General features: G+C 32.3%; 3 protein-coding genes across 8 annotated transcripts in view; 1 reads left to right on the top strand and 2 right to left on the bottom strand.

Moving 5' to 3' along the window:
* LOC119834848 (beta-alanine transporter) overlaps positions 1–2,362 on the bottom strand; it is a 5,034-nt gene extending 2,672 nt beyond the window's left edge. The window contains exons 1-4 of the mRNA XM_038359366.1: positions 2,142–2,362; positions 1,949–2,028; positions 456–615; positions 36–136 (exon numbers count right to left, since the gene is read on the bottom strand). Of these exons, the coding sequence (XP_038215294.1) occupies positions 36–136; positions 456–615; positions 1,949–2,028; positions 2,142–2,362 (562 nt within the window). The remainder of the gene's footprint in view (positions 1–35; positions 137–455; positions 616–1,948; positions 2,029–2,141) is intronic.
* Positions 2,363–4,455: 2,093 nt separating this feature from the next.
* LOC119834979 (probable protein phosphatase 2C 58) lies at positions 4,456–10,252 on the top strand. Of its 6 annotated transcripts, none has more exons than XM_038359556.1 (10): positions 4,456–4,667; positions 4,927–5,161; positions 5,239–5,330; positions 5,543–5,666; positions 5,755–5,951; positions 6,163–6,403; positions 6,852–7,067; positions 7,467–7,604; positions 8,032–8,441; positions 8,726–10,252. In XM_038359556.1, the coding sequence occupies exons 1-10, from the start codon at positions 4,557–4,559 to the stop codon at positions 8,963–8,965; spliced, it is 2,004 nt and encodes a 667-aa protein (XP_038215484.1). In that variant the 5' UTR covers positions 4,456–4,556; the 3' UTR covers positions 8,966–10,252. The 6 variants fall into 6 exon arrangements, with proteins under 6 accessions (XP_038215484.1, XP_038215481.1, XP_038215485.1 ...); XM_038359553.1 differs by having other exon boundaries at positions 5,528–5,666; XM_038359557.1 differs by having other exon boundaries at positions 5,236–5,330; positions 5,758–5,951.
* Positions 10,253–11,488: 1,236 nt separating this feature from the next.
* Positions 11,489–12,240, bottom strand: part of LOC119835069 (intraflagellar transport protein 20 homolog) — a 2,008-nt gene continuing 1,256 nt past the window's right edge. The window contains exons 2-3 of the mRNA XM_038359684.1: positions 11,950–12,104; positions 11,489–11,642 (exon numbers count right to left, since the gene is read on the bottom strand). Coding sequence (XP_038215612.1) covers positions 11,526–11,642; positions 11,950–12,104 — 272 coding nt within the window. The 3' untranslated portion in view covers positions 11,489–11,525. The remainder of the gene's footprint in view (positions 11,643–11,949; positions 12,105–12,240) is intronic.

Below are 12,240 nucleotides of genomic sequence, written 5' to 3'. Positions count from 1 at the left end.
CACAGACCATGAAGGAAATGCAGCAATTATGCAACCTGTTGCAAATATAAGGAAGGATGATCCAGCCAATAATGATATTAGGCGTCCCAAAACTATAAGCACCATAGACACCATATACGTAGGACGGCGGCCATATCTAAAAAAAGTAAATCATACATGTACTTGTATAACTGCGCCTGGGAAAACGTTTTTCTGCCAGAACCTCCTTATCATTTAGGGTATAAAAAATAGTTTACGTCCTACTCTCTGACCACCGTCGATTAACGTTTACAGAGACCTTATGTCTCCGCAAATGGGTTGCCAATGTTAAAAGATAAGAAGGTAAAGAAAGGATTTACTAGGGAAAAAAAAGGATACGAGTTTCCGGGCGGCGGCATACAAACTGCCTAACACTGATTTTAAAATTAAAGTAAAATGCATTCAACACATAATAGATAAATAGCTACTATACTTACACGTCTCCAATCCAACCAAATAACACTGAACCAAATGCTTCGCCAATTTTACTATAAGCGAACAAGTTAGCTATATTTATCTCTTTGTCACAAACCCAGTTTTTTTCTGAAGGAATTGTGCTATCATACCAAGTTTTATCATATGTGTATGCATCGCATTCTGCAATTAGAAATGATTGGTGAAATATTGTACTTAGTAGGCAGATGGTACAAATACATGAAAATTAAAATTCTGTATGTTGCATGACAATATTAGAACTTATCACTTTCCCTTTTGCTTAAAAACAACCACTCGGTACACAACTAATCGGTATCTAGGCAGCTATACAATCTATTATGAAACCATTTAGCACACAAAAGTAACATCACGAGATTAGACACACCTACGCGATCAATTTACTTTCAATAACTCTATATTAGCCTCGTACGTTTTATTGAAAATCTTTCATGTTTTGAATAGGACACTTCTATGAATAATTATTATGGATATTCAAATAAAAAATTACGATGTATTGTTTCCGTGATCAGTTCGCCACGGCTATGACTTGCCAAAGGAGTAAGCAAAAAAAAATGGCTTTAGGGAAATATTTATTATTAAGTTTAGACACGCGAAAATAAGTAACGGCCTTTTATATGAAAAGAGAATAGAAAGTTCGTAGTTCGTTCATGATAATAACCAATTGGGTTGGATATAAATTTTAATCATTTTAGACAAATATGAGTAATATGAGTTAATATGTGATTTAAATGTAAATGTATATTCTGGAATTTCACTTCGCTTAATTACCAATTCCCGTTCTATGTTATTCCCTGTATAACAATAGATTAGTTATACCTAGACATATCAGCATTCATATTTTTTCAAACTCAAACTCAAACACTCATTCATTCAACAAGATTTCCTATAGAAGCACTTTTGAATCGTCATATTACATAGTTATAACATTTATCACCGGTTCGGAAGGCAATTTCTACAGATAAGAGCTGGCAAGAAACTCTGTAGTTGCTCTTTTAAAATAGTAAAACTTTTACATTTTATTTCTACATAATATGTAACATGTACGTAACAATGATGCCAAAGAACTATCCTGTGGTTCTTAAGCGACAACATTCCATGGATTGGCATCTGTCATATATTCATTAATGCTATAGTAAGCACAACGAAAAACGATTTAATACTATATAGCACTAGCAAACTCGGCAAACTCCGTTTCGCCACCAGATGGCTTCGTTTTTCCCGCTTTTCTGTTGAAATTTTTCCGGAATTTTCTTTGCTATAAACCTCACGACGCCCAAGACCTTTCCAACGAATGCAAAACCGTGGAAATCGGTTCGTGCGTTCTGGAGTTATAGCGTCAGGAAGGAAAACCCGACTTATTTTTATATAGTAGATAAGCGTATACCTTGTCCCATAAATTCTATTTTATTTCTGTTCCTCGTGTGATATATAAAGGTGTTTTAAATGTATACGTATTTTTTTACTCAATACTTACCCGATGTATCATTATTAACATCTGGGTGCGTATAAATGGTGCAGCTTTCAAATTTAATATCACCGTTAGCATCGCTGTGTCTAAAATGAAACGTTAACCGAAATGTCAGTACAAAATATAAAAAAAACGTTAGAACACAGTTTCTCTGATGGATATACCTTGCACATGAAAAGTGATACGAACAAATACTTACACTGGGATATGTTTAAGCTTCCACGTATAATCACTTATGTTGAGATCAGTTTTGTCAGGTAGCTTACACGTGTATGGAGTAAACGCTAAGGATAAAATAATATTCATATAGGCCATACTCCACATGAACACCACCAGCACGTTGTATTTTACATCGAAACATTTTTGAAATCTTCCCTCGTTCCCTACTTCGGTTAGAGCTTGTTCGTACGCGGTGCTCATTTAATTTGATATTTTAAAAATAAAAATAAATCAATTGTAAGACAATGAATGCCTTACTACACCAATTATTAAATACATCACAAAGTACTCGAGAGAAAATTATTTATATCTCTTATGAATGGCATGATAACATTATTTACTTTTTAACGTTTAGTTTGTTAAAGGCATACATAATATAGTGATTAGTTAAGATTATTATTGTAACGATGTGTTATTTAATGTTAGACGAAAAAATTTATAGTTTGTTTACTAAGAACAAAATAAAACATTTAAAAGAAATGGTATCTACCGTTTTAATCTTATAATTATATAAAAGACAAATGTTTAACAATGTTTATTACGGACCTATTTTAAAAATATAGTAATAAATTGGTGTTCATTTTTAACATTTTTTTAAATTGATAAACTAGCTCAGTTTATTTAAATTTCCTGAAGACACATATTATACTAGAAAACGCTTCTGAATCACCACGTTTAAAATATCTAATCATAGCGATAAAAAAAAATATTATATGCCTACGCGGTTATTTAACATTTATGCATTTTAAACATAAAAATAATACGAAATTAGCAATGTTTTTTCTTTCTATCACAAAATGTTTGAGTGGGTTCTATTTTAAACTATTTAACGATAAATAAATCGAAATCATTAACGTGAATTATAAACTATAATAATATTTCTTTCTACCCTACACTTTTGTCTTTTTTTGTAATGCTTGAGGTACAGTCACAGGTACAGTCTAATAAATCCAGCATCCAAATTATTGAACATACATACTATGCGATTCAACTAAGAATGAAAACGATTTTTCGTTTTTTTATGACCCTATAGTTTTGCTTCCTAAATACCTAGTAAGTTCAGTTATGTTGTACGAGAATATTTATTGTGAAAAAATGCTGACGTAACTAAACTTCAAGTGATGATACGGGGATGAAATATGTATATTGCACTACCTCGGTTGTTCTTATACGTAGAAATTTAGTAGCTTCGCAAAATTCTTATGTTATTAGAAAAATATTAAAAGGCATTAACAGGAAAACCGAAGCGCGACCCCCAGCTTTATATATTTTACGTTAATCAATGCGAATTATTAATATTATTAGAAAGAAATTGCAAAATATACTCAAACAACGATTATAGTGAAAGTACAATTTATATTCTAAGGAGTCGTCAAGAGAAATTGTCAGTGCTCATACTTTCACTTTTTAGTAACGTTTATAAAAAAAATAGATAATATTATTTATACAATTGTAGCTTTTGTTGTGAACAGTATCACGCGCCAGCCTAAATGTAGCTATAATAACAGCGTGCAATACCCGTAGGCGCGCGGTCATCGCCAATATTATAACGTCCTCGATTTTAATTGAAAAGTCAGAAGTTCCATACCAGACGAGCGTGTACGAAATATTTCTTTCTCTATGGTGGGAACATATTCTGGTATATAATGATGATGACCAAAGTTACCCAGTTAAACGTTATTAAAAATAAATTTAGGGGATAATTGGTCCCTTGGATCGCTCTGTCTTCTTTACAATGTTTTTAAATGTCTGGCATTAATTTTGATTATATGTTCTTTCAATTATGGGGGGTAGCGGTAAGGAGAATCATCTGTGTACATGAAAAAGTGTCCGTCGAAATGCATTGAATTAGGGTGGCTCTACATTAGCATTAGGGTAAACTTTAAAGGAACTGAAAGAATTTATAAATATGCTATTAACAGTTCAGGAATAAAAATCACTCTAGCTACATGTTTATTTTGTACTACGCGACTAGTTGACATTTTCAATAGGTAACTACTTTAGTCGATAATAATATTAAATTTTTCAACTCAGCGTATTTCAATTCGTTTACAATCACTACATTCAACCATACCCTACCTGTATCTATACCAGTGATGGAAAGTGGAAGGTTCTGGACTGTTATTTACAACTTACTTACAGCTGGACACTTTTTTCAATTTCGACAATATGAGATGACTCTCCTTGCCTCTACCTTCCATATTTTCAATACTAAAATTTAACATTTTTTATCTATATGAACTTCGATAGTCTGTCCATAAATAGACTATAGATGAATGAGGCTAACAGCCAAAGATTATAGAGAATGAACTAAGCTTGCCGCCTGCGCGATTTACACCCCAAGTTCGCGCGTTTATAATTTTTCATTCTAATTATATGTTTATATATCGAGAAAATGGGTGCTTATTTATCAGAACCCGTTACTGAAAAAATATCAAGTGATGAGTCAAACAGCAATCTCGAATGCGGCGCGAGTTCCATGCAGGGGTGGCGTGTCAACCAAGAGGTATGATTTCTTTTTGTAATTATATAGTTTTCTTGTATATTTTCTGATTATAAGAGTATAAATCAATTATTAACATTACACGTATCATGATTTGCCTTAAAAACTGTAAAGTGTAGAGAAAACATCGCTCATCGCCTTGTCTATACTGTACCGTAATTATCACTTAAATCATAAAATTAGTTAAACATGGAAGGTTCTTGTGATTGTTTTTGACTGTCTTTAACATTGGACTGTATTTGTATTGAAAATTACGTTTCAGGATGCACACAACACAATTTTGGACTTTGACTTGAATACATCATTATTTGCTGTATATGATGGTCACGGTGGGGCTGAGGTAGCGACATATTGTTCCCAGAATTTACCAAATTATATAAAAAACACAGAAGCTTATAAGAATGGAGATTTGGTCAAAGCATTATCTGATGCATTCCTTGGATTTGATGCCACTATTGCCTCTAAAGAGGTTATGGACATTTTAAAGGAATTAGCAGGTATTACAAAACAAACATTGTTTTTATATACTTCGTATATTGATTGTGTAGCTAATAAAAGCTTATAAATATGGCAGGTGAAATAAATCCTCCTGGTCCCAGTGATAATGAAGAATCCGAAGATGAAAGTATAAGTAATTTGTATAAAGAGGCACGCCTGCCACTTCAGGTAATCTTTTATTATTTATTGAGGTTTGAAATATTGTATTACGCCATCCTTTTTCATAATAAAATGTTTTTTAGTAAATCATTTTAAATATAAGAAATTCATGCACTGTGATGTTACAGTATATAATTTACCTTGATTGTGGTAGGTACCCTTTTATATTTTATTTCCAAAAATTATATATGTGTTCTTTCATACAGGAAATTCCTTTCCAGGAAGTATTGGCTAAATATGAAAATAAATTAAGTACACTACACCGTGCCAGACTTGGTGATACAAGTACACCATTGTCTCCTTGTTTGAGAGCAAAGAAAAATGTGGATGAAGCAGGAGGTTCAGGTATATCTTACCAACAGTTTTAGCAAAAATTTAATCCAATTCATTTTAACAAAATGGAAGGGTAATAAAGTGATATATATCTTTTAAGCAGGTGCTGGTGCGTCAAGTTCCAGTTCAGGATTAATTTTCGCTGCAGGATCAAGTACAGAACAACCTGTAATTGAAGCTTCATCAAGCAGCAATGGATCAACTAATTCACAAGAAAATAATGGTACCAGTAATACAGAAGATACTGGTGGAGTTTCATCCACAAATTCAAATGATGACAAGGAGAGAAATGGAGAGGTAATTCCAATGCTTAAATTACACATATACCTTATTTCACATATACCTACTACCACATAATATACAACACAATAGTCCACATTTTTATGTTAATAATCAGGATTGGTTCTTAATATAAACTAAATTCATCTTCACCATTATTAGTCACAATACAGTTAAGCTTTTGTAATAGAGATCTGTTGTATTTATTTTAATTGCAATTAATCTATAGGTATCCACAAGTGAGCCTGATGAAAAGGCCAAAGAAAAAATCTCAATGGACTTAGAAAAGACAGCACCAGACAGTTCAGCAGATAATTGCCGTCAGCCAGAGCAAAGTGAAAATTGCAAGGTAAAAGCTGATACCAATGCAGCATCTGAAGTTTGCAATGGGGAAGTTACAGAATCAAAACAAGTTGAGGAGGAGAATATAACATCATCGAATGGCTGCAACACACCAGAAAATGCCAAAGGTTAGTTCTTCTTTCTTGTGGTGAAAGCATTTTTCAATAGTTTAAATTTTAAGTCTTAGAGTATTTTATTTGGAAATAGAATAAACATTAACTGTACTTATTTTTTTTTTTTATTGCTAAATTTTTCATATCAATAGTTTACAAATGGTAACTTTTATAATATTTTCACATGTTATGACATAATAGTGTATTTTAACAATGGACATGTATTTAGAAATTAAAAACTTTTCAACGGATTTTAAACGCGATTTATTCATTATATACGTGGTCACGGGGAGACACGCTCGCTGTAAAGTGTTCGAAACGTCGGGTTAATAATATAATGAATAAATCGCGTTTAAAATCCATTGAAAAGTTTTAAATTTCTAAATGTATAATTCTCGCGTGAAACCAAACACAAGAAAATACTATAATGGACATGTAGTTAAATAATGTTTATTTGTTACAGACAAATTTCCAGTATCAAGCACAGACAAAGCAATTCCAGAGAGGCCAAAGAAATCTAAGCTGAGGCGTGCTGCAGCAGCTGTCTATGAAACATTGCTCCGACGAGCCTCGGCTGATGATGATGACAGTGACTCAAATGATGAAACCTTTGAAGGTGGTGAAGTTGATTCTTCTGAGGAAGAAAATGTTAATGGAGTAGAAGAATCATCCAATGATGGTGAATAAGAATCAATTTGAAATATTCAATTTGGAGTATTTATTTCCTGAAAGCTAAAGAAAAAATTGCTTTTTAGATATTAGTCTCCAATATACTTTATTTTGATTTGTTGATAAAAAAAAATTACTGAGATTCATAAGTTTTATTTCTTCTTATTAATAAAAGTGAAGTCCCGTGTCCCCTAGTGGGGTATGGGGCAGATGATGTACATCTGTTTCACTGATCGATTTTCTTTATGGACAAGTAGGTGATCAGCCTTCTGTGTCCTGCCAGACCGAGACATTTTTTTTTGTGCGTCCCCACCGGGAATTGAACCCAGGACCCCTCGGTTCTACGCTCACTTAACCACTGTACCAAGGAGGCGGTCCCTTCTTATTAATGAAATGCATAAAATTTTAGGAGAAGCTGAGGAAGAGGAAGATGATGAAGAGGATTATGAAGCAGACTCCAGTGATGAGGAGTGTGAAGATGGCATGTCACTGTCCGAAGAACCAGGCAATGATAGTGGCTGTACTGCAGTAGTAGCTTTACTGAGAGGTATGTACACATGCAAACATACAGTCGTATAATATATACCCTCTTGTTCTTTGAATTTAGAATTTTATTTAATATGCTTTTGAATTTAGATTTAAAAATGCTGTATGCTTGGAAAAAAAAATGTTGGTAGCAGCAGCAACATTGTATAATTTATACAACATTACTAAAAGAATCTCTTTTTTTCCAAATCTCTGCTTATCTCAATACTTATAAGTTATGTGTCGCACTGTTTTGGACTCCTAAGCTATTCAACTGATTTTAATAAAATTTGTGCACCCTGTGCAGTTTGATCAAACAAAATCAAAAGATAGGCTAGTTTACATTATTTCAATTACAATAAATGACTACCCGGGTGGTGCTGAGGCATGCAGCTACTTATTTTATTTATATTAGTAGCAAACTATCCAATACTATAATCTCTTTTCAGGAAATGAGCTCTATGTTGCAAACGCTGGTGATTCCAGATGTATTATCTGTAGAGAAGGAAAAGCTATTGACATGTCAATAGACCATAAACCAGAAGATGCACCAGAGCTTGAAAGAATAACGAAAGCTGGTGGAAAGGTGTCAAACGAGGGCCGTATTAACGGCGGGCTAAACCTGTCCAGAGCCATTGGTGATCATTCCTACAAGCAAAATAAGGACTTGGACGCTACTGAGCAAATGATAACAGCTTTACCAGATGTGAAAACATTAACTATAGAACCTGAGAAGGATCAATTTATGGTGCTGGCTTGTGATGGTATATGGAACTTTATGTCTAGTCAAGATGTGTGTGACTTTATCTTACCAAGATTGGCAGAGGGGAGAGAAAAATTGTCACAAATATGTGAAGAGGTTTGTATTGAATTGTAGCTATATGATATATCTCCTTTTAAAACTTTAATTTATCAATAAAGATAGATATAAATAAAAATGAATCGCCAAATGGGCTGCTACGCCTAAAAGTCGATAATGGCTTTACCAATTTGGTAAAATTTTTTGAACATATTTATTATGTAGATAATAAGACAAGCCGGTGCAGACAGTGAGTTTTAAATAAAAACAGTTCCTAAAAACATTCATCACTTACATTTTTAGTTTATTTTCTCTTCTTTATTTATAGTATATTTTGTTTTCAGATGTTTGATCATTGTTTAGCTCCAAGCACAATGGGTGATGGGACAGGCTGTGATAATATGACTGCTATTATTGTACGATTCAAAGACGGAGTCATTGTTGATGCTGGACAACACAAAACCAACACTGAAGCTCCAAAGAAGAGGGCAGCTGAAGAGGAACCCAGTGACGATCAACAAGATTTAAAACGGCAAAAGATTGAAGATCCTTTGTCCAGTTCAATAGTGACTTCAAGTGTTTAAACTAGCATTTAAGGATAGAAATGACTATTGAAAGTTTGGTGAAATGGTGAGTTTGATAATTTAATATCTTAGGGATTGTGCTGTATAATGGTTTTCTTCATTTAATTCAAATCAAATTTAGAACATTTTCTTTAAACAATACATTGCAAACTTGGAAGCAGCAATCAAGAAAAATTTATTATGTAACTGTAATTATAAGTATGGCTTTACTTCACATAAATATTGGAGATAGAAATATCTTAACACATGTAATAATAGATATAGACAAACAATACTTGGAATTTTTGTGTACCTGCTATGTTTTTTAAGTTTGATACAAGCATTGTATTACTGTCTAGAATTTTTCAATGCATTTCTTAATAATAAAATTTTCTCCCTATTCAGTTCATTTCTTAACAATGTCTTGTAATTATATTATTTTCTCTTGGTCAACAGCCCCAAAGAAATAGAATGGGGTTCTTAATTAATTATGAATCAGATGATCTTCAAGCTTATGAATATGAATATGGTATGTTTCAATTAAAATAGATTTTTGAAAACAATTGATTTAGACATTTATAATTTATTATAGAACTGACTTGATGATAATAGTATAGTGTGTAAGTAGTAAATGTAAGCTGAGTTAGTATTTGATTACAACTTCACTTTTTATGGAAGAAGTTGAGTTTCTTTTTTTCATATTATGTAGGGATGACATGCAGTGTTTGTCTTTTTTTTTCTTACATGGGTCATTTATATTAACTTTATGATTTAAATATTTATGTATTCCAGGATTATAAAGTTAATCATCTTGAAACTATTTAAAAATAGTATTGTTTGATAGTTTTGTTTATATATTGTATTTCTTTAATAATATTGTAACAAATCTAGGTGGTAAAATAGTACTCGATATAACATGGAAGGTAATTTATTTTGAGAATATTCTCTTTCAAGATAAGACAAACTTAACAGTATGGTATAAACTATTGCTTAATCACTCATAGGACGCTGTAAAAATATTTTGAATTTAATTTATCATGTGATGTAAAATGTTGAAAAAAATTATAATTGTTATATGTACCTATTTTGACATTGGCATGTTCCTATATGAAAATCAATGTGATTTGAGATGTGCATGTTAAAATGCATTACTCAACATGTTACTCCTTGTTAGATATGTATGTGGTTTCTATTTTTGTTACTAGCAATACTCTTGACAAATCTTAATATGGCTATAAATTTGAAGGTGATCCCAATTTCTTTTTTTTTTTTTTTCATTTCATGTGTGTATCAGTAAAAAATACATTTTTACAGACTGCATTATTGTTGTATTATTCATAATGTCTATTAGACCACTGGGGGTCCTTGGTTCGATGCCTGTCCTGTCCAGTCTGGCAAGATACAGAAGGCTAATCACTAAAAACTTGTCTGTTAACAAAGTCGATCAGTGAAACAGGTGTATAATGCATTTGCCCTATATGCCATAAGATTTCGATTTTTTTTTAAATAACGTTCTAGAAAGTAGCTACATTGCTGCTGCAGGTGCTCCATCTGATTGATGAATTAATACTATATTTTATTATGAACTAGCTGGTGCCCGCAACTTCGTTCGCGTGAACATTTGGAAGATTTCAATTAAATTATATGTATAATGTATAGATATAATACTTCTCTTCTCGAAATTAAATAATGCACAGCCAGTGAGGATTTCAGCTACAAAAATATTACGTTGTGAAGCGTGGACGATAACACAGGTTGCGTTACCGGGTAGACTACCGTGTTATGAAGATAAACGGAATTTAAGCAAAATAAATGCGAGTTTTGGCCAAGTAGTCGAAAATTCAAAAAATCTCGTAACTGTTACCGCCTGCACCGAGTACAAGTATGTACTTCCAACTTATATTATTTTATAATCATACAGTGAATTTAGTGATCGCTTTGATTTCAACAGCAGATGAAAATGTCCACCAGACTGAACAATGTTTGCAAAGACGACATTCCTATTGTAAGTAGCTCTTTGAGTTCCATACCAGGTGTTCCAGATCTTCAATTTGAATTTAATACTCTGTTTTTAAACCTTCTATAATTATTCATTTTTTATAATTTCAATTTACAGACATTTCTGTGTTTTAGTAACATCGGATAAAACTGATATACAGTAATATGTTTTATTTCAAAGTATATGTAATATAAGTACATTTCACCGTAAAACTGAAAACATCGGCACGGTTACATTGGGCATTCGATATTGATGGTGTAAGCACAGAAATAATACTTATACATAATATAGGTTTAGGAAACAACTGCACCTGACTACTTATATTGTTTGTGACCTGACGGACATTTGGAAAAATTTAATTCTCGGCATAGTGCCTACATAACCACGTTATGGGTATTTTTACATAATAGTCAAACGAAAAAATAAATTGCGAGCAAACCTTACAGATCACAATTTTACAATAGTTATCAATCTCGCAAGACAGATTATAATTTAACGGTTTTTACAATGGCGATTTATAAAAATAAGTTACACAGTTAATATTCGTAGAATGTATGTATAATTATTTATTTATTCAAAATATTATCTCAATTGAGTAAGATATTCGATTGTCTCGGTTTGTGTAGCTTCGAGTATTTGCAGGGAGTCATATTCATTATCCAACTGCTCCATTACTGTTGTTTTATAATTTATATCTGCCTGAAAATTAATGAAATGTTTGTGTAATAAGCTAAACTTTTGTATTTTAAGTGTATATTATTAATGAATAATAATAAAAAATATTTGCACGCAAGGGAGCGACGGGTTTGAATTGAAATTGAAAATGTGTGACGTCACATCAGGGGCGAGGGACTTACAAAATTGTGACAACCTACTGTTTATGACAAGTTAGGGAGAAGAAGTTAAAAAGCTCTAGGGTCGTGTGACGTAATTTGTGATGGCCTCTAGTACCCACCATACTCTACGCTCTACAAAGATGGGACCCGGACAATAGACATGCATTTACCTGTAATTTAGCTTGTTCGCTTTCCCTTTCCTTAGTTATAGATTTTAGAAGATTTATTGAACCGATAGCGGCAATTTTTTGCTTCTCCACATTTTCTCCCAAGACTTTCATTGTTTCAAGGAGAGAATTAATGATTTTACTAAAATCTTGAATTTCTGAAATATCGGACATACAACAGGTATTATTATAAATCTACATTTTATTTTATTTCAACTTGCTACATTATAGTAATAACATTTGAAATGATCAAGTTGTGTTTGTCTTGAAAATTTCTGTAGGTAGTACCTATTT

Source organism: Zerene cesonia, chromosome 20 (genome assembly GCF_012273895.1).
Source record: "Zerene cesonia ecotype Mississippi chromosome 20, Zerene_cesonia_1.1, whole genome shotgun sequence".
Taxonomy (NCBI): domain Eukaryota; kingdom Metazoa; phylum Arthropoda; class Insecta; order Lepidoptera; family Pieridae; genus Zerene; species Zerene cesonia.
This window is presented reverse-complemented; position numbering and strand designations above follow the sequence as displayed.

What these genes read in the sequence shown, in the direction of transcription:
- LOC119834979 (XM_038359552.1), top strand. Translation starts at nt 4,557, where the DNA reads ATGGGTGCTTATTTATCAGAACCCGTTACTGAAAAAATATCAAGTGAT. An exon ending in ACAAGGAGAGAAATGGAGAG is followed by an intron (nt 5,952 to 6,162) that starts GTAATTCCAATG and finishes ATTAATCTATAG; the next exon opens with GTATCCACAAGTGAGCCTGA. An exon ending in AGAAGAATCATCCAATGATG is followed by an intron (nt 7,068 to 7,466) that starts GTGAATAAGAAT and finishes ATAAAATTTTAG; the next exon opens with GAGAAGCTGAGGAAGAGGAA.